At 41.9% G+C, this 22,167-nt stretch overlaps 1 protein-coding gene across 1 annotated transcript in view; it reads left to right on the forward strand.

Moving 5' to 3' along the window:
* ITGA2 (integrin subunit alpha 2) overlaps window positions 1-22,167 on the forward strand; it is an 86,665-nt gene that overhangs the window by 13,536 nt on the left and 50,962 nt on the right. The window contains exon 2 of the mRNA XM_073343916.2: window positions 10,769-10,892. Coding sequence (XP_073200017.1) covers window positions 10,769-10,892 — 124 coding nt within the window. The remainder of the gene's footprint in view (window positions 1-10,768; window positions 10,893-22,167) is intronic.

A 22,167-nucleotide genomic window follows, 5' to 3' on the forward strand; every position in this document is an offset into this window, starting at 1 on the left:
GGCTGGAACTGAGGGGTTCAGAGGGCCGGAAGGGGATCAGGGCTGGGGTAGGGGGTTGGGGTGCAGTGGGGGTGAGGGGTTTGAGGTGCAGGAGGGTGCTCCGGGCTGGGATTGAGAGGTTCAGAGGATGGGAGGAGGATCAGGGCTGGGGGTTGGGGCCTGGGCAGAGGTGCAGGCTCTGGGCAGCGCTTACTTCAAACAGCTCCTGGGAAACAGCAGCATGTCCCTTCTCCAGCTCCTATGCGGAGGTGCAGTCAGGTGGCTTTACACACTGCCCCGTCCGTAGGCGCCACCCCTGTAGCTCCCATTGACCACAGTTCCTGGCCAATGGGGTGGGGGGACAGCATGTGGAGACACCTGGCTGCCCCTATGCCTAGGAGCCGGAGAGGGGACATGCTGCTGCTTCCTGGGAGCCGCATGGCGTGGATGCTAGCAGGGACTCCATGCCGCCAACTGGACAGTCAACAGCCCAGTCAGCGCTGGGCTCCCTTTTCGACCGGCTGTTCCAGTCAAAAACCGGACCCCTGGTCACCGTAATTGCACACTGCCTTGTGTTGGAAACATTGTCAGTACTTATCCACTACTGTGCTCACTGGTTGAACTTTACAGTGCACTTCTTCACTGAAGTGTACTGGCACTTGCAGAATATATAGGAATAAAAGAGTCGTCTTAAAGGACACTTTTTATGAAGGATGTTTTAATTTTTAAGATCATTAGACAGGGACTGCTTCTTCTTAATATCTGGACAGTGCCTAGCAAATAGTTGTTACTACTGGAAACAAAAGGTTAAATAATAGCTCTGCCGACTATTGTGCTACACATGCTCATGGCTACTTGTCACGGAGTGTGTGGGAGTCAGGGCCCTGCAGCCCCCACTTCCTGCTATTCACTGTGACTCTCAGCCAGGCAGTAAAACAGAAGGTTTATTAGATGACAGGAACACAGTCCAAAACCAAGCTTGTAGGTACAGAAAACAGGACCCCTCAGTCAGGTCCATCTTGTGGGGTAGGGAGCCCAGACCCCAGTTCTGGGCCTCCCACCATTTCCCTGTCCAACTCCAAACTGAAGCCCCCTCCAGCCCCTCCTCTGGCCTTTGTCTGTTTCCCGGGCCAGCAGGTCACCTGATCTTTGTTCTCCAACACCTTCAGTTGGCACTTTGCAAGGGAGGAGCCCAGGCCATCCGTTGCCAGGAGACAGGGTGTCAGCCATTCTCTGTGCAACCAGCATCACACCTGCCTAGGGCTCTGCAACAATCACACAGCCTTATCCCACCACCTAGATGCTTAAGAAATGCAAAGGGGAAACTGAGGTGCACACACACCATATTCAGAGAAAACATTAAGAACATTCCCACTTGGTCACACTACTTAAGAGGTTTTCTCCTAACACTAAGTCTCAGGCTGCTGGTGACAAATCAGCCAATAATGCTGTTCTTGTCTCTCTGAGGACATAATCTTTCTATTTGTGTGCAGCCCAAATAGCCAAACTTCATGCTGGCTAGTTCTGTGGAAGCTGAAACAAGGGGTGGGGCAGGGAAAGGAATCCTTTCCAAACTCTGACTTTTGAGTGATAATGGAGCTGCTTTCCAGCCACTTTCTCACTGCACACCACTCTGCACAGTGTGAGGAATTGCTGGATTCATGTATACATCAGCTCTTTTTCTAATCCTAGGCCTGATCTACACTGCGAAGTTTTGCTGGCAGGTGTCGACTAGGAGTGTGAAAAAATTGCACCCCCTAAATGGCATAGCTATCCTGGCAGAACTGCTGGTGTAAATGCAACTAGGCTGGTAGCAGTGTGTTTCTGTTGGCATAGCTAATGTCGGTCAGGGAGGTGGTGTAGCTATGCCAGCAGAACTTCTGTCAGTGTATGCTGAGTCTCCACTAGGAAGGTCAGTTGGTATAACTATACCAGCCAAATCTCTGTAGTGTAGACAAGTTTCTAGACCTTTACTGTGCTTTTTGTCAAAGTAGATGAGCACCCTTAAACCCCAGTATAGCAGTATAGACAGAATCCCTTCAGAGGTACGTTCATGGATGTCAGACAGTTCCCACCTGCTGGGTGGGCTGCTGGTATCTTGCCAACTTGTGGTGCAGCAATACCCACAAAGGGACATCCTTGGCAGCAGAGGAGGGCACAGAACTTAATGAATGAAAAATCTGGAAAACATTCTACTTAAATTAGAAACAATTTTGTTGCTATACTACATTTTCTCTTTGTCTCTGCTCTTCTTGTTTGCTGAGGTTATTTTAAAAATATCATCACTTTTCCCCCTCAAGTTCTAATCTAGCCAAGTACAGAAATAAGTTGAAGGGAAGTAAGTCATGTTGGTTTTGGTATGATGATATGTTTCCCTTGTGTTGCCTTCATAAAAATCGTGCTGCTCTTCCTATAGGAGGAGATATTACTAGTTAAAGGAAGGTTAGTAGACAGTATTAATTATAGAGAATGTGTGCAGAATCCGCTGGAGTGAATGCCTCATGAGAAGTCAATTTTTTATCACAGGGAAACAGATGAAGTTGGGTTTTTTATTATTGTTTTTGGAGCTGGCAATTTAAATAATTGCATATTTTGAGGTTGTGGGGCTTGTTAATGCTGCAGTTCTCTTAATCTCTCTGTAGTTCCATTTGGGGGAAACTAGGGTCACCTAGACTGGACATTCCAGGCATTCTGTAGTTGTTCCGGGCTAAACGGAGAGGAGAGAGTTTCCAAGGCAGTTTAGTAAAATGCAATTTGTGTGGCATTCCAGAAGAGTAATTTATTCTTACTTGAATTAATAATAGACAGGATAGTGAAATCAAATGGATTTGAATGCTTGCACTTTTTGTTATCAAAAACATGCAGGAAGCTGTCAATCTTTCAGGAGCTACTGAAACATTGCAAGGGAATCTAGGGTGGCCAGGTGCCCGGACAAAGAGGGGACCTGACAGTGTTCAGTCACTGTGGGCAAGGGAGGTTGGGATAGGGTGGTCAGGTGCCCAGTTTTCGACTGGAAAGTCTGGTCAAAAAGGGGACCTGACAATGTCCGGTCAGATCTACTGATCAGACACTCAAAGTCCAGTTACTGTGGGAGGGGGAGACGTGGAGGCACTCGCACCAGCCCCTACTCAGCCAGGGCTGCCTTCTACCTGCGGCGGGGGGGAGGGGCGGATGGGGCTAACAGCTTGAGGCCTTGGTGGGGAAGGGGGCAAAAAGAGGTTGGGGAGGTTCCAGCACTTCTGCTGGAGTGTCCAGTTTTTAACTATTACAGAATTGGCAACCCTAAAATCAGCCCTTGTATGTTCAGTAAATTGTTGAGATTTCTTAATTTCATATCTGTTTCTGGGATTAGAGTAGGAAGCTTATTAAAATGTCAAAAGAAGGGCAAGTGATCTCTAGTAACTTAGAAAGTTGTGAATGAATTGAAATAAATCTTCTAACTCAGTCAGCAATAGTGAGCTGGAACAGTAAACTAGAAAGCATCTAGTAGGACTTTCCCAAGCCTTGCCAAAATTTGACTCACAATTTGTGCAGACTTGAGTATATTATATACTTGTATAAAGTAAACTGGTCACTGCCAAAACATTGGATACTGCTCTTTACTATGATAAACTGCTCTAACTCAGTTGTAGTTCCTCTGACTTGCTGAAACTGTGACTGCTTCTGAACGAGTATTTGGCCCTCTTCCAGCAGGAAGTCATAAAGTTACTCAGCTAAACCAAAAATACCTTATTTTGTAGAACCACTGCTAGATGAGTTGCAATTATTTTTGTTTTCACCTGTAGTATCAGCACTGAAGAAAATAACGTCTGTTAATTATTAAATGGCTCCAGACGTTTTAGCCTATGTGAAGGAAACCTGGGCCCCAGACAGAAGAAAGTAAATAGTCTTTATTAAATTATGTTAACCCCAGGGAATAAGAGCTACATATTTTCGGACTAGTATAGATGAAATATGAATAAAACTGAAATTGAAGATTACAAAATACTCTCTAATTTAGTGCCCTTTCTAAATATCTCTCCAAAATGTCTCTTGTCCAGTTAGTCTTCTCTCTTTCAGAATTGCTGTTGGAAGTATACATTGATTTAATTTAAAGGGATATTCTCAATTTAAAATCTAGTATATTCAAAATATGAGTTAAAAGTAGTGGTAAAAAGTAGAGGTTCTATACCTGCCTTGGAGTTCCCTGACAATACTGATAGGTATTCAGCCACATTTTTTTATTTTAAATTTTTTAAAATTCTTCTCTATCAAGTGCTGTTAAATATGCAAAGTAAACATACAGGGGAAAAAACAGAAATATTTTCTCTAATCTCTTTCAGTTATAGTAACCTTAAGTTATAGCAATGATAGGAAAAACATTTTCAATCAGAATGGTAATTATAAGCAAAGTCCTATTATCTCTCTGCAATAATACAGTCAACACAGTATTCTCTATATTCGTTAATTTGACATTAAATTAACTTTATGCTGCTATGTTTTTATTTTTCAATGTGCTAAAAATGTAATATGGAAAATGCAGAACTGTGTTGTACAAGTTGTGGAGAAACTGGAGGTTTTGGAAGATGGAGAGAGAACAATTCAGGTGTCTGATGTTTAAGAAGGGGAAGTGATTTGGAATTGTGTGGAAAAACACATTATCCAGATGTCACAGCTGATCAATTTAGTAAAAACATAGTTAAGAATGTTGACTTTTAAACTGCCATCATTAGTTTCAAACTTAACACCCTTTGTGTTTGGGGAAGTTCATACTTCTTTTAGAGCTACTGTTGCAGGCCGTTTAAGAATCATGCAGACATCGCTGCATTGATCTGTGCTTTTGTAAGGTCGTCTTCACAATCACAAGGGGTAAAAACATTTTTTTTTTTTTTTTTTAATGGAAGCTTAGATTCCGGAGCAGAGTTTTGAGGCTAGAGGTGGATTCTGTAGTTCCTTCTAGCCTGAGAATGAAGCCTAGTAGGCAGGGTGAAATACCTCTGCTGCCATGCACTTGATAAAATTTAAAGGTATGAAACACTTTTTGTATCCTGTCCTGTATTTAATCATAATATTATCAATAAACTTTCCATTAATTTAAAAAAAAAAGTATTACTAAGCTTGGTCAAAAACCAAAAATAAATAAATCAATGACTATATTTGACTAGTTCCACTGGAATTATTATTCTAGTAATAAATTTGCTGAATAGCATGTGACTAGCTATGGTCAGATATCATAAAAATATTAATCAGATAATTTAATTTTACGGGAATTAAATAATGTATGCACCAAGTATTAATTGACCAGCATCTCGCTTGCATTTATCTTCTTTCCCTTCCTGTTTTCTCTCCATCTTTTTCTTTACTGTTGTCACTGTGCCAAACAGTGGCAGATCTCAGGGCTTTGCAGTTCAGTTTCACATTGGAGGAGAAACAGTGCTGTGTAGTGTGGGTATTTTCTTAGAGTAACTTGTTTATTTACACTAATATATATTAGAGTCTTTGGACAGAAGTGGACACAAATGGCACATAAATAATACCCTCTTCCAGAAATATCAGCAGCCATTTTGAAAAACTCTAGTGAGAGTAATTTAAGGCAGACTAAACAGTACTGCTGCTTGCAACAGCTCCCCAAAATAAACATAATTATAAAATTAACAATAATATAGTATTTATTCAAAATTGTTTGCATGTTGAGGTCTGATATACACCTAAAATTAGGTTGACCGAGCTATGTCACTCACAGCTTTGAAAAATTTCACAAACCTGTGCAATATAATTATGTCAACCTAACCCCCACTGTACATGCAGCTAAGTCAATGGAAGAATACTTCTATTGTCCTAGCTATCCGCTCTTGAGGTAGTGGATTAACGACAGTGATAGAAACGTTGGATACTGCTCTTTACTATGCAGTCAGTTTTTGCACTGTAGTGTGTAGTGTCTCTATACCATTGGTGTAGCCGCTATGGCACTGTAGCGCTTCTAGTGTAGACATACCCTCAGGCTATGTCTACATTGTAATCATGTGGTGTGATTGTAATGTAGACAAACCCTTAAAAGAACTTGTAAAACTTCATGTAACAGCACCATCTGGTGACTCCTACTACAACTCTTGATGACTCCTTCCTATGACACTATAATGGGTCATACTGTATTGCTTCCTGAGTTGATTTCTTGTCTTTCCCTCTCATCTTTATCAGCCTTTCTCTACATTTGACCAGACTTCCAACTGAGATTTGGACCCTTTGTCCTGCTTGTATAGTGTAAAGGGGCTCCGATTTTTGGCCTGTGCAGTGGTAAAGTGCTCCTCCCTTGCCATGGGGAAAGGGGTGCCAGCTGCCCTGATCATAGGGGAGGCAGGAGGTAACAGGCTGGGGCACCCACATACCTGCCCAATGGAGAAGCCCCTGCCAGAGTCCTGGTGCTGCAGGCTGGGTTGCAGGGGACTAGAGGCCCTGGCACTTGCCTGAGCAGGGCAGCTGTGAAAACAGGGGCTGCAGCCCAGAGGTCGTGACTTTCGATGGGGAATGGGACATAGAGTGGGGGCTACACAACCACCCATCCCTCCCACCCCCGCACTCTCCAGGTTGGCCTAGTGCACATGTCCCAGTGCAGCTGAAAAATCTTTCAGGTGCTGGACAATACCAGATCATGTTCAGGCTTTAGACTTATACCCAGAGCGGATGCCGCTAAGCAGGATTGGGTGAGATGAGGCTGGTGCATTGACATTGATACGTATTTTCAAGGTCACTTCTTACCAGCTCTGATTTGCTGGCTTGGTGAAAGTAGGCAGGAGCAAAAGGCAGCCATGTGTAAGGGGTAATGGATAGTAGAAGGAGTGCTGTGGTGATTGCAGAAGGGGAATTATGAGTGGGGGTAGTGGGTAGGAGAAGAGGGGGCAGTTAGGGGTAGAGGAGGAGGCAAGTCAGAAGGCAGTGGAGCAGGCGGTGTGTAAGGTCAGAGTGGAGAAAGGCAGTTTTCTGCAGCTGGGCTTGGCTCAGCCCAGCAACTCAGAGGATGCCAGCTGGCTAAGGGATATCCCTGGCACATAGCTCCGTGCTACCTCCAGGACTGTCTGCATTGCCTCTGAGCTCACAGAGACAAGCTCCACTCCCCCTGGTCCCCCATCTTCACATTATGGATGAGCCACTCAGCATTACAGTGACCCTGAGCAGAGTTGACTGCAAATGCAGCACTTTCCAGGCTGGAGCTAACTTCATAGTAGCCCAAGTGAGCGCTGGTGCTGATGGCGTGGGATCCCCTGCCTTGCCGGAGTGTGCTGATCCTGCTCGCCATACCTAAGTAGGCCTGGACTCTGCTGTTGAGTGGAGTGAGGAGCAGGGGGGCTGCCTGCGCAACAGACTGAGCAGAGTGACCATGATTCTTTACTAAAATGATCTCAGCACTATGGGCATTGCCTGTCTGCCATAAGTTGAGGGCCCGTCCAGATTTCCACTCCTAGCTACACCACTGCTCTATCTTTTAGTTACATGGGGCAAAATAGAATACACAATAACGTTACAGGAGACTCTAGACAATTTCTTAGGATGGCCGTTCCAGATGTCGGCACCAAGAGTCTTAAGTGCGATGCTCCTACTGATGCACTGTTCAATTATGTATGATTTTTGACTGATGATAACATGAGAATAAATTAAGGTGCAATTTAAAGATGGTGTTGAAATAAAGTGCCAGGAATTTGGAACGCAACAGATATATTGGCAATAGCTGTACACTAACCAAATTTTTACTTATGAAATGCCTTTAAAAGATCCATTTAGCTGCCAGGTGTAGGTGGTTGTGATTACTGTAAGAAGTATTGTGAAATATACACAGTATTATGTCCACTCATATCCTCCCTTCTCCACCATACCAATCAGATGTTTAATGGCAAAGGAAGTTCTTTCATTTTTAACCATATTTCTTAAATGATTTAACTCTTAGCAAAAGATAAATACTTGAGAGTGGGTAATCAGTAGATAATGGTTGTTTGGTATGACTGATATATGATTTCCTGTCTTAAGTTCGTCACCAAATGTTAGTAAATATGCAAGCTATGTGTATTCTTCTATGAGGAACATTTTGCTTTCTCTTTATATATTTTGGGTTAACATATGGTTTTAGGAGAGTTTATTGAAATTTTGCTTATTTAAGTGGATTGTGCACCCTCAGGTTTCACTTTAGAACAGTGTTTCCCAAACTGGGGTCCACAGACACCTGTGGGTCCCTGAGGGTACTGCAGGGGGTCCGCGGGCCCAGCTGATCAACTCTGTCCTCTCCCTCCCAGTGCTTCCTGCACGCCGGGGAACAGTTGTTCCCTGGTGTGCATGAGGCGCTGGGAGGGAGGGGAAGGAGCGGGGACGGGGCACTTGCAGGAGGGGGCGGAATCCTGTCCTGGGCCAACAGCCCTGCTGATCAACTGGGGTTGCAAACCCTCCCAGTTTCACTAGAAGTCTCCTGGAATCGGGCTCTATGTCCCAGAGGCTACTGAAGCCAAACTGGGAGACTTTAGGTGTTAAAAGTCCAGTGGCACAGCGGGGCTAAGGCAGGCTCCATGACTGCATGCCACTACTGGAAGCAGCTGGCATGTCCATGCTGCCCTGTGCGCCGACTCTGCAGCTCCCATTGGCCAGGAACTGTGCCCAATGGGAGCTGCACGGGAAGCGCCACTGGGTGGGGCAGCATGCGGAGACCCCTTAGCCCTCCCAGCTAGGAGCCGCTGCCAGAGAGATGTGCTGGTCGCTTTTGGGAGCCTCCCGAAGTAAGTGCTGCCCAGCTGGAGCTTTCACCTCTTCTTGCACTCCACTCCCTTGCCCCAGCCCAGAGCCCCACACCTGGTACCCAAACTCCTTCCCAGAGCCCTCACCCTGCACCACCTCCTGCACCCCAACCCCCTGCCCCAGTCTGGTGAAAATGAGTGAGGATGGGGGAGAGTGAGAGACGGAGGAAGGGTGGATGGAGTGAGTGGGTGGTGGGAAAGGGGTGGGGTCTTGGGGGAAGGGGTGGAGTGGGGCAGGGCCTGGGGCTGAGCGAGAGTTATTGGGGGTTTCCCCTGAAAAATTTTAAATCAAAATGGGGGGTCCTCAGGTTGCTAAAGTTTGAGAACTGCTGATTTAGAACATCACATGCTCAATATAGTGTATAATATGATGGGCTGTATTCAGGTTGTCTGTGTCCATGACTGGTATCCCTCTTAAAATCTCTTCCAAATCTGGTCTTGGGACTGCCAAAAATGTCAGGTACAGTAACTACTGACATACCCATCAAGGCAGAAGGAATGCATTGATCTGTGACCCTAATTCTTAAACAGGGGCAGCATTTGTTAATGGTTGGAGGGGCAGTTCCTTCCCCTTGCGCCCCCCCCCCCCAGACTTTTCATAGGTCTGTATTCTCCATTATGTCTTCCACTTCCCCCCCACCCCCCTCCCCACCGCTGCCTCAACTTTGCAGGATACAATATAATCACATATAATGTTTTATATGCTGACCCAACTGTGTCCTCCCCCACTCCACCCCTGAATTTTTCTGAAATGATGCCCCTGTTCTTAAGCTAAGACTTTAAAATGTGTGTTAGATGGGAAGAAATCCTTAAAGATCTCTATTCTAAAGAACCTTAAACTCCTATCATTAGTATAAGAAATTCTAAAGTTCCTTAATATCTCATGTAAGATCACTGTTAGTACATAAATGTTATGTGTAAACAGAAATATAATTATCCTTTCTGGAATGTAGGGCTCGCTATGATTTTTCAGCTGTACTATTTTCTGATGAGCATACAAGTATAGTTTTTATGCATTGCACACTCAGTCAGAATTGATCTTTGAACTAACTTTTAGATGATTCCATATTAACCAGTTATAGAAGTACTATATGGATGGGGGCGGGGTGGGGAAGCATGGTCAGCTAAGCACAAGAGAGAAGCCAGGAGCTCTAAATGCTGATCCTGGCACTGTCACCAACTTGTATGGCCATGGACATGTCACTCCCTATGTGTGAGGGAAAAAATATACAAAACAGGAATGATACTTACCTGCCTCACAAGAGTTTTAGAGAGACAGGGTGGCTGAGGTTATATATATTTTAAAGTTCCAATTTCACAATAGTATTGTGAGGCTTAATGAGTTAATATCTGGTCAGTGCTTTGAAGATGCAAAGTGCTGTTTAAATGTTAAGTATAGTTTATTTATTAACTTAGCCCTATATTTCCCAGGCTTCCATTTATAAGCTTATCTTCTCAGTGGTTTGTTCAGAAGAAAACAAACAATATGTGAAAATAAAATGGCCTGAAACTGTAGACCTTCTGTGATAAAAGAGTAGGTCAATTTGATTGTGTTCTATTTCAAATGTAGCATTAGAATACACACAGAATAAAAGTACTTATTGTCATCCATTGTTCTTCACTATAGTGTACATTAATAGGTCTTTTGGAAATCCTATGCTAGAAGGCTACCATATGTCCAAAGATAATGGAGTTTTAAAGACTACAGTAAAATATATTAAAACATATTCATTGTGTCTCTTGGATTCACACACATTGGTAGCGCTACAAGATTTATTAAGCAATGTAGTTAATAGGTTATTAAACTCTGTCTACTGTACTGTCATGCCCATATAGTGCACTGACAAGCATTCAGATAATCATAGATGGCTATTGCTGTGTAGGGGTGGGAGAAACGTTGATTTTTATTGGGTGTGTCAAAGGCCACATTTTTAACTGCTATATTAAGGGGAATTGGCATAGACAGATGGGCTGTTTCAGTGGAATCAAGATTTTTTAATTGCTATTTACAGTAATATTAATCTTCCTGTTAACAGGCATTCTTCATAATTGCTGTGACGCATACAACGTTGGGCTCCCAGAAGCAAAATCGTTTTCTGGTCCTTCAAGTGAGCTGTTTGGATATGCAGTTCAACAGTTTATAAATCATCAAGGCAAATGGTAAGGGTTTTGAGTTCTTTGTCCTGTGAAAAGATTAAGAGCAATATGATGTAACTTTTTTCCTAAGTGCAAACAGTTACAAGGATCATTTGAAAATATTTCCATTATTTCATTTTCCTTTTAAAAAAAACAAAACAAACTTCTTGCTGGTAAAATACTAACTGACTTTATTTGACTAAAACTAAAAGGGGAAAACTTTCAAAGGACACATTTAAATGTTGAGTGTTTTTGAAAGAATGTAATCTGATATCATTTTATACCCAGTAATGTGACCAATAGGGAAAACTTTTACATTTATTCCTGTTGATATTCCTTTTGAGTAAGAGTTGTAATTTAGTAGAGGTCATGCCTGACAGTGCCATGACTGGAACAGGAGTTATTTAGAAACGATTGGTCAATACCAATTGAAACAATGTTTCTTCTTTGAGGGCTGGTCCCTATCTGCGTTGCACACATGAGTACGCATGAGCACCAGGCTCCTGAGACTGAAAAATCTTTCAAGAAGCATCTGTTGGTCTGCACCTATACCCTGGATCTCCTCATGCTCAGCCCTGAGGATATAAGGGGGGGTGTGGACCAACTGCCTCTTCAGGTCCTTCTTGCTGTTGCATGATCTCATTTGGACTCCTCTGTGTCTGGAATTATCCTCTCGTTGTCTTTATCTCTGTAAATATAATTATAGATAGTTTGTTAGTGTTTTACAATATTTTACATAGTGTAGTTTAGTTTTTTTCCCAGCCCTGGGGACCTTCTCTGTCCCCTCCTTTTCAGAAGTAGGACTGTACCCAGTATTCCAGGGTTCAAGAACTGTCTCCTGTCCTTGCTTCTTCTCAGTTATCAGTGACCACCAGCCTGCCTAAAGAGGCTCATATCTCCTCCCAGTGCAGTATGTGTTGCTCTTTCCAACTCCAGACCCAAGAGGGGCAAAAGCTCTGGCTGAGGAGGCACCTGGTAGATGAGCCTGGAACACATGTGCATTGGAGTTCTCTTCTTACCTCCCACCTGACCTGTCACCTGGCATGACAATAATCACTGAGGCATCCCTCATAGGCTGGGAAGCCCACATGTTTGGTCATCCAACACAAGATATATGGACACCTGGGGAGAAAGCAAGATGCATATCAATCTCCTAGAACTAAGAGCAGTCAGACAGACCCGCAGTGCATTCCTCCCATTCATATGATCTGCCATTGTCCAGATAATGTCAGACAACGTGACGACCGTATTCTATATAAACAAACAGGGAGGGGCAAAAATCCCTCTCACTGTGTGGGGAGGTGGTCAGCTTATGGAACTGGTGTATATAGAACTACATTACAATTTCACCACTAATGAGTGGCTGTTACACAATTCAGTGCTGAACATCTTCAGTCAGTGGGGAATACCATCTTGGGACCTGTTCACCTCCCAGGTGAACAAAAAGTGCCCTCCTACTGTCCTGGACAAGCTTCTTGAGATACTCTTTCCCTCGCATCCAACTACTACCCCAGGTTCTAAGAGAATGCATCATGACAAAGCATGAGTCATTCTCATCGCAACAAGTTGTCCCAGACAATTCTGGTTTCTGGTCCTCCTACGAATGGACCTGCTAACTCCAGAGAATAGCAGGATCAAGCACCCCAGCCCAGACCCTCTTCAACTCATGGCTTGGTATTTAGATGGCCATCAGACCTAGAGTGTTCATGTTTGGAGACTGTTCAAACTATTTCACTACCCACATGCCTTCCCCTCTGCTACGGATTGTGACTGGATTCATGGTACAGAAGGAATTGAAGAGGTGGTTGGTTTACATCTCCCCTTATACTGCAATGCCGAGCACAAGGAGATCCAGGGCGCAGCTGCGGACCAATCTACGCTACTTGCAGGATTTTTCCAGCCTCAGGCGCATGGTGTGCGTACGTACCCACGTATGGAATACAGATAGGGGACCACACATGTTAAAGAACTTCCGATTATAGGTAAGTGATCTCCTTTTACGGAAAATTTTACAGATGCATAGTATTGTATCCTGTGTGTGTACCTTTGTGGAAAGGAAAGTAAGATCCTTCATTCAGAAGGTGAATATTATATGAATTGCACAAAATTTGTTTGGCGACAGTAAAGGTTGCATCAGGACACACCCACCAACTCAAAATCTGAAAAAGTTGGAAATAACAAATTAAGGAAAAAGCCTCCTTGCCACTTTTATATTGCCTACATCATAGTAATAACACACTCCAACATACCATAATGCTTTCACACCTCCAACAGATACCAAAAGCAATACATACCACAACTTCATCACCCTGGCACTCAAGTGCAAAATCTTCACAGCAATCTCAGACACTTTGCATACATTTGGGAAATTTTTCTGTCTTAATGTTGCTGATATTAATGTTACCATTTCTGGGAGATGTTTTGGTTTTCCAGATGGAAAATCAAAAAAATTAATCAAAGTTGAAATTTTCCTATGATTTTGCAGATTCTGCATTTTGCCATCAAAAAGATATTTTTGACGACAAATTCCTGGCCAGTTTGAACAAGTCTTAGTTCCTTAATTTAATGCCCTTCTATCTGGTGGTACAACAAGCACTTCCATATTTGGAGGTATTTAAACATTGTCTAGAGGTGTAATGTCTAAATGATGCATATTTTCACGTAAACCATTTTTTTCTGATATATTCTCAGCTGTTCATTTGAAGCATGTAGTATGTCTAACTGTATTTCCTTATATCAAATCAGCCCTACTCAGGCCCCTGTGCATTCTGTGATTCTATAGCTATAAAAGTTCTGTGGAATCTACCCCAGCCACAGAATTGTGCTCCAGAAGCTTCCATTTTAAAAATTGTTTGTTTTTTAGTCTTCATGGTTGTGAAAAAACTTTAAAAACATGAACTGAGTGTGAACTAATTTATTGAATAATAAATTTTAAAACTGCTTAATCACAAACATTAAGGCATCTGCAGTAGCAGAGGGATCTACTATATATACATATAGTTAAGTCTAACTTATATACTATATATCAGGCTGCTATTAATAATATACCAGGGCTTTTTATCTAGTAAGTAAGAAACTATTAATGTATTTTAAGCGGAGCTCTAGTGGTTTTGGTAAATACTTCTCCATAAATTAGAATTAAGTTAACACTGAAGCAGTAATTAATATGTTTGCTTAACATTATCTGAAAGATACTAAGGTCTGTATTTCTTTGGTAAAAAGAAAATGTATAAAATCTGAAATCTTCGTAAAATTTAGAAATATCAATACTGAAACATGCCATATTTAGAATTAACATATATCATCTCCATAATTACATGCTAAATTGTTATATGAAAAGTGTTCAAAAGTCATTTATCTCTTGTAAAAATTAATTTAAAAACTCCTGCTTGGTCACCTGGTTCTTATAAAATGTATTGGAGCATGATAAATCTAATAAAACACTGGCTAAAATATGAATATTTTAGCGATAAAATAAGTAATAAAATATGTAATGATCTTTCTCATCCATAAACGTATCTGCCTTTTTATTTCTCTGACTTCAGCTTTACATGATCTTGAATGTAAAGATGATCTAGATCCTACCATTTCTCTGTTTTTATCCAATGTGTAGAGATGGTAGCTAGGAGTTTGAGAGAACTCCTCTGCTTTTAACAGAGAAAGTGGAGCTGTGAACTGAGCTCTTCTCCCTAGACTGGGTAAGCACTGCTCTCCGCATGGTTTGCCTTTCTCATTGGCTGGTGCAGAAAGTTCCCTATCCTGTTTTCTATTTATTTTATCCACTTACTGTAGCTAAGCAACATAGCTCCTTTAGTCCTCTATTTAAGCCTTTGTTCAAAACTACTGAAGGAAGCTAAGCACATTCACCTGAAATGAATTGATTCCTGTGCATGCTGCACTACACAGTATTTCCCAAGTGTATTAGGAGTTCAATCCTTTTGTAAATTTTCTTTAATCTTATTACTGAAGAACTAGATCAAAGCCTCAACCAATTTAATTTTATATTCTGCTTCCCTGTTGCACCATTGTTAATGCAGTGAAAACTGTTTTCCACCTGTACTCTGGTCAGTAACCACCAAGTACAGGTGGAAAATAGTTCAGGGACACAAATAATGCAGGGTCCTTGGCATATAACTTCCCCCATCTTTTCCATAAGTTCATAGAAACTTAACGTTATGAATCTGCAAATGCTTTTTGCAGGTATGCAGTTATTCGTCACTTATCTCATTACAGCATGACTGGCCATTGTCCCATATGGGTCAAGGGAAGTTTTAATAGCCCTCTCTCTGTTTATCAGGATCATCACAACCTATTCAAAGTGAAAAAGTTCCTTCTTTCAGTCTCTCTCAAGAAGTCATTAGAAATTGTAACTAGGGCACTCTCTCACTGTTTGCTTTGTTGTTTTTCACCTTTTCATTTCTAGATTATTTTCTTCCTCAGATGCAGGGAAAAGATTTATTGTTCCTTTGTTATAAAACAAAGGCTCTTTTTAGGAGATCTAGTCCTTTATTTTAAGCTATTTTAACAGGGCAGAACCCATCTCTCGTGAGTGCCCCCTGGTCAAGTGTGTGTGCCTGCAGTCTCTCAGTTTGTCGTGACCCCTGTTTGTGGTTTCTTAGGTGGCTTTTCAGTGACTCAGCCCTCTGTCTGACTCTCTCACACTGTCTGTATTTGAAACAGAACAAAATCCCTTCTGGGGTATACAGTCTTTAACTTGTTCTGGCCCTGGTCTGAGGCTGTACACCCAGGACTTCCTCCCTGGAGACAGTCTTCCTGTAGCCCTCCCTGAATTCAGTCCTTATTTAGTCCCAGCAGCCAGCTAGGAGCTCTCTCTTGCTCCCCCCGGTCCCTGTCAGCACTGAGCTGTCCGTGGTCCCAACTGAGCAGATACAGAATGCTGAAAATGTCACCCTAGAAAATTTTACTTGCCAAGCTGATACAAGGTTGGTGCAAGACTGATGTACAGTGCATTGCATAAGAACAGAAAGTATTTACTACTCTTGGAAAATCAGATACAGTCTCAAAACATTCATATTGCAGGAGCGCTGTTAAAATTTGGCTTGAAATAAACTAAAGAGAAACCTTCTATACATCCAAAATGTTATCAAATACTAATGTGAATTGCACTTGGAAATGTTAAGAAAGGCACTCTAATTCTCCTCACCATGAAAGATATTTTAAAGCAAGAAATCATATGAAGATATACCAATCCCACAACTCAGAGTAGACAAAATAATGGTGTGGTAGTCAAGAAGGGTTTATTGGAAACTGTTTACCTTTCTAAACTTCATATGGCAAGAGGAGTGGACCAGTAAAACAAGCATATAGAAAGCTTCTGGCAAAAATCCAAGTAGGCTGCCAGAGTTCGGTATTGAAGAATGAGAAATTAAAGAACTGAGTTTTGACTCTCTATGCCTCCTATTCTTTACTTACTTCCACTAGAGATTGGATTTGGATTTAGTGCCTTTCCCTTCCCTGTGTTCAAGGTGATTGGATATAACAGGGCTATACATGTCCTGACCCAAGTAAAAACACTCTGTTACCAAGAGAGATCTGTCCCTGTGATTAGATCATCTTTGTTAGAATTCTAACAGTGAAGTATGTTGTTCTGTTTTAGTTTTTCTTTTTCAAATTGTTGTATAGTTGTTAGGTAGGTATGAGGACAGAGCTTGGAAGGGATGACAATCTAGCTTTAAAATATAAGCCCCCTTCTTCCCTCCCCCCTCCCCCCCCCCAAAGCTACTAACAGTATATTTTGTGGGACAAAGAATTTACTGCATCATACTGTTGGGTTTTTTTTTCTGTCCCAAAATCAAGAAGTCCACTGTATGCATGAATATCAGTTATTAAAATGTCTTTTCTTTAATAAGTAGTTACGTCTGTATGCTTCTTCAAAACAATTCAGGAATATTACTAACACTAGAGCAAACATCTTACTCTGGCAATTGCTCTCTTTATTTCTTATGGCATTCCAAATAATTGCACATAGTGTCTGTGTGAGATTCCTGCTTTAGGAATAATGTATGGCATGTATTAGCTGTATTACTTTAATATTTTATTTTATCTCTTAAAGCCACCAAAGTATTTTAGACGCAGTAAATTGTCAGTAATGCCTTTAATATAAGTTCTGCAAGAGACAGTGCTCACTCAGCATATTACTTGATTAGGAAAGCAGCCGATAGATAGATAGATACACAGATAATAGTCTTTATGATACATGTCTGAGGTCAGCTACTGCAGAGGAGACACCTTTGCAGATGCTTTTATTGCTAGGTGAAATAAAAAACCCCTTTTTTATTAAATTATAACTCACTCCAGGGTAGTCAAATAGGGAAAACTGTAAACATTTGTCGCTGCTTTGAAATTTATGCTTAACACCACACATCTGTGCTCATTCGAGATTAAATAAAATCTCTTTGTTACAGTACGTCCAATGTGAGTTTAAACAATTGTGGACATCCGATGAAATGGGTTTTAGCCCGCGAAAGCTTATGCTCAAATACATTTGTTAGTCTCTAAGGTGCCAAAAGTACTAATTCTTTTAACTTTATTTTCTTCACCTGCAATCTTGATACTCCCCTTGCCAGCACTAATGGAGATTCATTATTATTTTCCAGGTTTTCATCTGTAATATGTTGTTACACTGGTAAATGCACTGTGATCCTAGAATAGGAACATATTTTTAAATGAAAATGAAGCCATCAAAACAAATTAATATGCTTGATCTTTGGACGTTTTTAAATTCTAGTTTATATTAGAGCATATAGTTGATTTAGTTGGTGCTGGTTCTGCTTTGAGCAGGGGTTTGGACTAGATGACCTCCTGAGGTCTCCCAACCTTAATCTTCTATGATTCTATGATATTGCTTGCACATCTAATAAAGGAAAATATCTCTCCTGATAAGTGTGCCAATGTGCTGTTTTGATGAATGTCCCCCTGAAGTGCATTGGGAAAATGCTGCAGCCTAGAATAAAGCTAGAAATTTTTTTTTCCCTTTGTCTCCACTAGAATGCTGATTTTTAAGACTCTTCAAAGTTATGGGAGCGTTGATGAGGATACATGAGTTTATCTTCTTTCGGTTGTCAGTACCTGTGATGTGAGTGCCGTTATTGGGGCTGGCCGTGAAAAATTTTGAGGTTTCAACATTTGTGTGATTTTTTTTTCCTAATATGGAATAAAAATGAGATCTTTAAAAAATTTTCATGAAAAACAAGAAAGCGAAACCTAGCCCAGAATGGCCCATAACTCTGTAATTAGGGCACTCACCTTGGATGTAAGAGACCCAGGTTGAAGTCCATAACCATTGGGTTATAAAATCAGTCTTTCTGTCTTAATGAATATTGAATTATTTATACAAAATGGAACAGCTCCACAGGAGAGCTTGAGACAGACTGTCGATGTGTGGTTAGGGCACTCACCTGGGTTGTGGAAGAACAAGGTTCAAATCCCTGGTCTGAATCAGGCAGAGTAGGGAACTGTGAACCTGGGTCTGCCATGTGACAGTCCTAATTATTGGCTATTCTGGAGTGGGTCTGTCTCTACCCCGAGAAATTCCCTTCCAGACTGTGAGTAAATTTCCCAACAAAAGTTTCAGGTCTGATTAAGGACGGGGGGAAGTTGACAAGAAGCTCTAGCCACAGACAGTTGTGGTGCTTCTTGCCTGTTGGCATCCTTTTTCCCCCTTTTTGCCAAGTATCATGGTTATGGGGCTAGATGGTTCTCTGTCCCTTTTCTGGTCTTTCAGATTGCCCCCACCTCAGGTCTTGAGTCTTGTTCAGTGTCGGCAGATTGACTGACTGTTGGGGCCGTTGTCATGCAGGAGTGTGATGATATACATACAATACTGTTGTACTGGGTTATAAAGCTTGGTGATGCTCAGGAGATTGACCACTTTATGTGCCCCAAACTGTAATGGGGCAGTTAATGGGATCCCTATCCTTATTTGCTCCCACACTCCACCAGGACTAAGAATTTCTAAACAGAAAGGGGTAGTTAGTTCTCCATGGTGCTAAAAGGGCTGGTTGACGACTGTGGTAGGTTTATGGGCATAAATAAAGAGTGGTCTGGAAGGGTCCATGGTGCTAGGGTCTTTTGGAACTCATTTCTGTTTACCTTAATGGGAAAAGGACAGTTTGTCTCCAGGGTCACTGTAGATATTAATGGTGTGGAGATTGTTCTGGGTATCCTGGGAGACCTCGCTTATCCCCTGCTTCCCTGATTAATGAAGCCATTCACAGGCCACTTGAACAGAAGGAAGAAACTCTTTAACTATCACTTCTGTAGTTGCAGAATGACTGGGGAGTGTGCATTTGGCTTTTTGAAAGGAAGAGGGCTCTGTTTGTAGAATAGGTTGGAAAATGCAGGGGGAAAAGTGCATAAAATTAAAGTTACATGTTGTATTTTGCACAATATTTGTGAAAGTAAGTGGGAAAGTCTTAGTTGATGGGTGGGAGGCTGAGTGCAGAGACTTGCTCAGGAATCTGGGAAGCCACCGAGTCATCCAATAGACCATGGAAACAGCCAGGGCAATACTACCAGGGGTGCCTATTGCTCTTACTTTGAATCTCAGACCGGAAAATGTGCAGCTGTACATGCAGCCATTAGCTCGTAAAGGGGGGCAGTGAGATGGATTGTGGGCATTGCAGTCTCCTTTATGTATGGTGGAGTTGGAACATTGTGGCAGTGCTTGTTTTACCTTGTGTCTGTGTCTAGATACTTTTGTAAAACCCTATGAATTATTTAAAATTAATGGATTTTCTGTGTAAACTGTATTGATGACTCTTTATGAATGAATTTGAATGGTTTTTATTCTTAAACAATCTGTAATATAGCAACTAGAAATAAACCTTTAATTAAAACAATAATGAAACCAAAATTCAAAGGACACGGTGCAGTGGAGGGCAGACAGCAACAAGGGGAGGAGGGATTCAAGTCACAGGTGAGTCTGTGCCTCACACCTGCCTTTTCTTGTTCTTGGGCCTTCAGTTTTTGGCACAGCTTGAAGTTATTAGGGACGCCAGCTGCTCAAAAGAGCTGGGCTCGCATGTGCAATTGTTCTCATTGCCCAGAGGTTCAGTCTGGGAAGGGAATGGCCTCTGGGAGTATGGCTGTGGTGGGTACAGAAGGAAGCAAATGCTTGTGTTCCCAGTACCCTATATAGTCCAAAGTCTGCAGAACATGGCTGGGTCTCTGTTTGGAGCCCAGCATGCACTGCAGCAGAGCATTCTGGCCCTGTATTGTCTCCAGGAGTTACCTCTGCATCTCCCTGTCTTTCTCAACTGTGTCTTTTGCCACAGCAGTGTAGTCTCCGGGCACTGTTACACTGTCTTTGTCCACTCCTCCTATTTCTTTGGAGAGCTCCACTTCTTTCCCCTTCTTTGACCTCTGAAACAACCTCCACCTCTCTGTTTTCAGTTATTAGGGGGGTGGGAGGAGGGTGTCGGCAATGAGGTCTCGGAACATTTCATCCCTAGTTTCTGGGTCCCCCCCCGCACTCTCCCTCAGATTAGACAGTCATTGATAAAGGCCCTGTCCTTGAGGGTTTGGCTCCTGCAGGTGACTGGCTGTGGGAGCAGGAAAAAAAACCCCAACCAGAAGTGGTTATTGTTCTGTATTCCAGAAAGGCTGTGATAGCATTATTTTTATATGCAGTTCTGACTTTCCCTCCCTCAGATTCTTCCCAGTATGGGACAGAACCTCCGAGATAGTAAGTGGTGAGGCCATGAGGAGGGCTGTATTGGGATTTTGTCTGGGTAGTACCCTGGCACTGGCCAGCTGCAGGTGTCTAACTGGAGTATAGATGTATCCCAAGGGTACATCTACACAGTCCACAACAGTGAGCCTCCAAAGCCAGGTTGGCAGGCTCAGGCTCATGGGGCTCACTCTACAGCACTAAAAATATCTGTGTAGATGATGTTGTAGCTCAAGCTTTGAAGCTTAGGGATGGGGGCGGCCTCCCTAGATTTCAGAGCCCAAGGTCCAGCCTGACTTGAAACTGAAAAGCACTGTCTACACTTCTAATTTTAGAGCGGTAGCATGAGCCTGAGTCTGTCAACCTGGGCTCAGAGGCTCACTGCCATGAGCTGATGCTGGCTGTGTAGATGTACCCTAAGGAGCAAATAATTATGCAAATTAACTTTTGTGGAAGAACAGAGACGGGGAACGGGCGCAGGATAGTAACCCTCCCACCCCAGGGAATTGCTGGCAACCCACAGATAAGGAGACACTGACTTTGTTAATCTAAATGTAGGCATTAAAATGACTGCAGTTCATCTATCTGAGTGGTGAAATCTTTACATAATTGTTTTCTTTTGCTTGTTTCGTATTTTCAGTTAGTTTCTATGTGAATAAAATATACTGCAAATATCTGACTTAAACATAACCCATCATTACAGGATGACTCCAACACAGTCCAGACATTTAATTATGATAAGTATGTGACAAACATAGAGTAATATATGGGGTATTTCCAAAATCTACTAAGGAAGGCCTTCTTGTTTTAATAAGTAGTTTCTCATGTGGATGCTTAAATGTATTTTGAGAAACTTAGAAAAAGCTTACAAATAGTTATGCATAATATACATATTTATAGAGAATGAAACATTTACAGATTATATGCAGAGTGGTGTTTTAAAATATTTAAATGAGCATCAACTTGAAACCTAATCAGTTCCAAAACATCAGTTTAGTTTCAGATACTACTCGTGCCCCTAAGTTTCGCAATCAATTTTTGTTTGGTTTGGTTTTACAATGACATTTTTCTATTTGTAAATATTTTTCTCTTATTTTGCTGTAGAGAGACACACACAAAGTGGAAACTGACCCTCAAACACACAAGAGGGACAGGGTGAAATGTAATTGATGTATATTAGAACTTCCTTGTATTTTAGGTTTTCTTTAAGTACAAAACAACAATTATTTCATAACTTCAGTCCCCCTTTTGTGAAGATACAGGTTTTTGGGTCCAGTCTTGCCTCTAGCAGGAATTTTATCATTGATTACAATGGGAACAGGATTGGATCTGAATTAAATTAAATTGCATTTTATTTTATTATCTTCTAGTTTGCCTTAAACAAAATATAGAATAATTGCACAATGTTCTGCACGCATTCAAGCACACACAAAACCCTTCCATCTCTGCATGTACTTAGTGGGTAGTAGAGAATGACAAAAGCACAGTAACTTGCTCAGAGGAAGCCAGTGAACATCCCAGTTATAGGCTTTATTGAACAGCCTGGTTATTGGTTTTGTACTGGAGTCACAAAGCTGATTTTTCTTCATGGTTCAACAGGACTTTGTC

This window comes from Lepidochelys kempii, chromosome 5, assembly GCF_965140285.1.
Source record: "Lepidochelys kempii isolate rLepKem1 chromosome 5, rLepKem1.hap1, whole genome shotgun sequence".
NCBI lineage: Eukaryota > Metazoa > Chordata > Testudines > Cheloniidae > Lepidochelys > Lepidochelys kempii.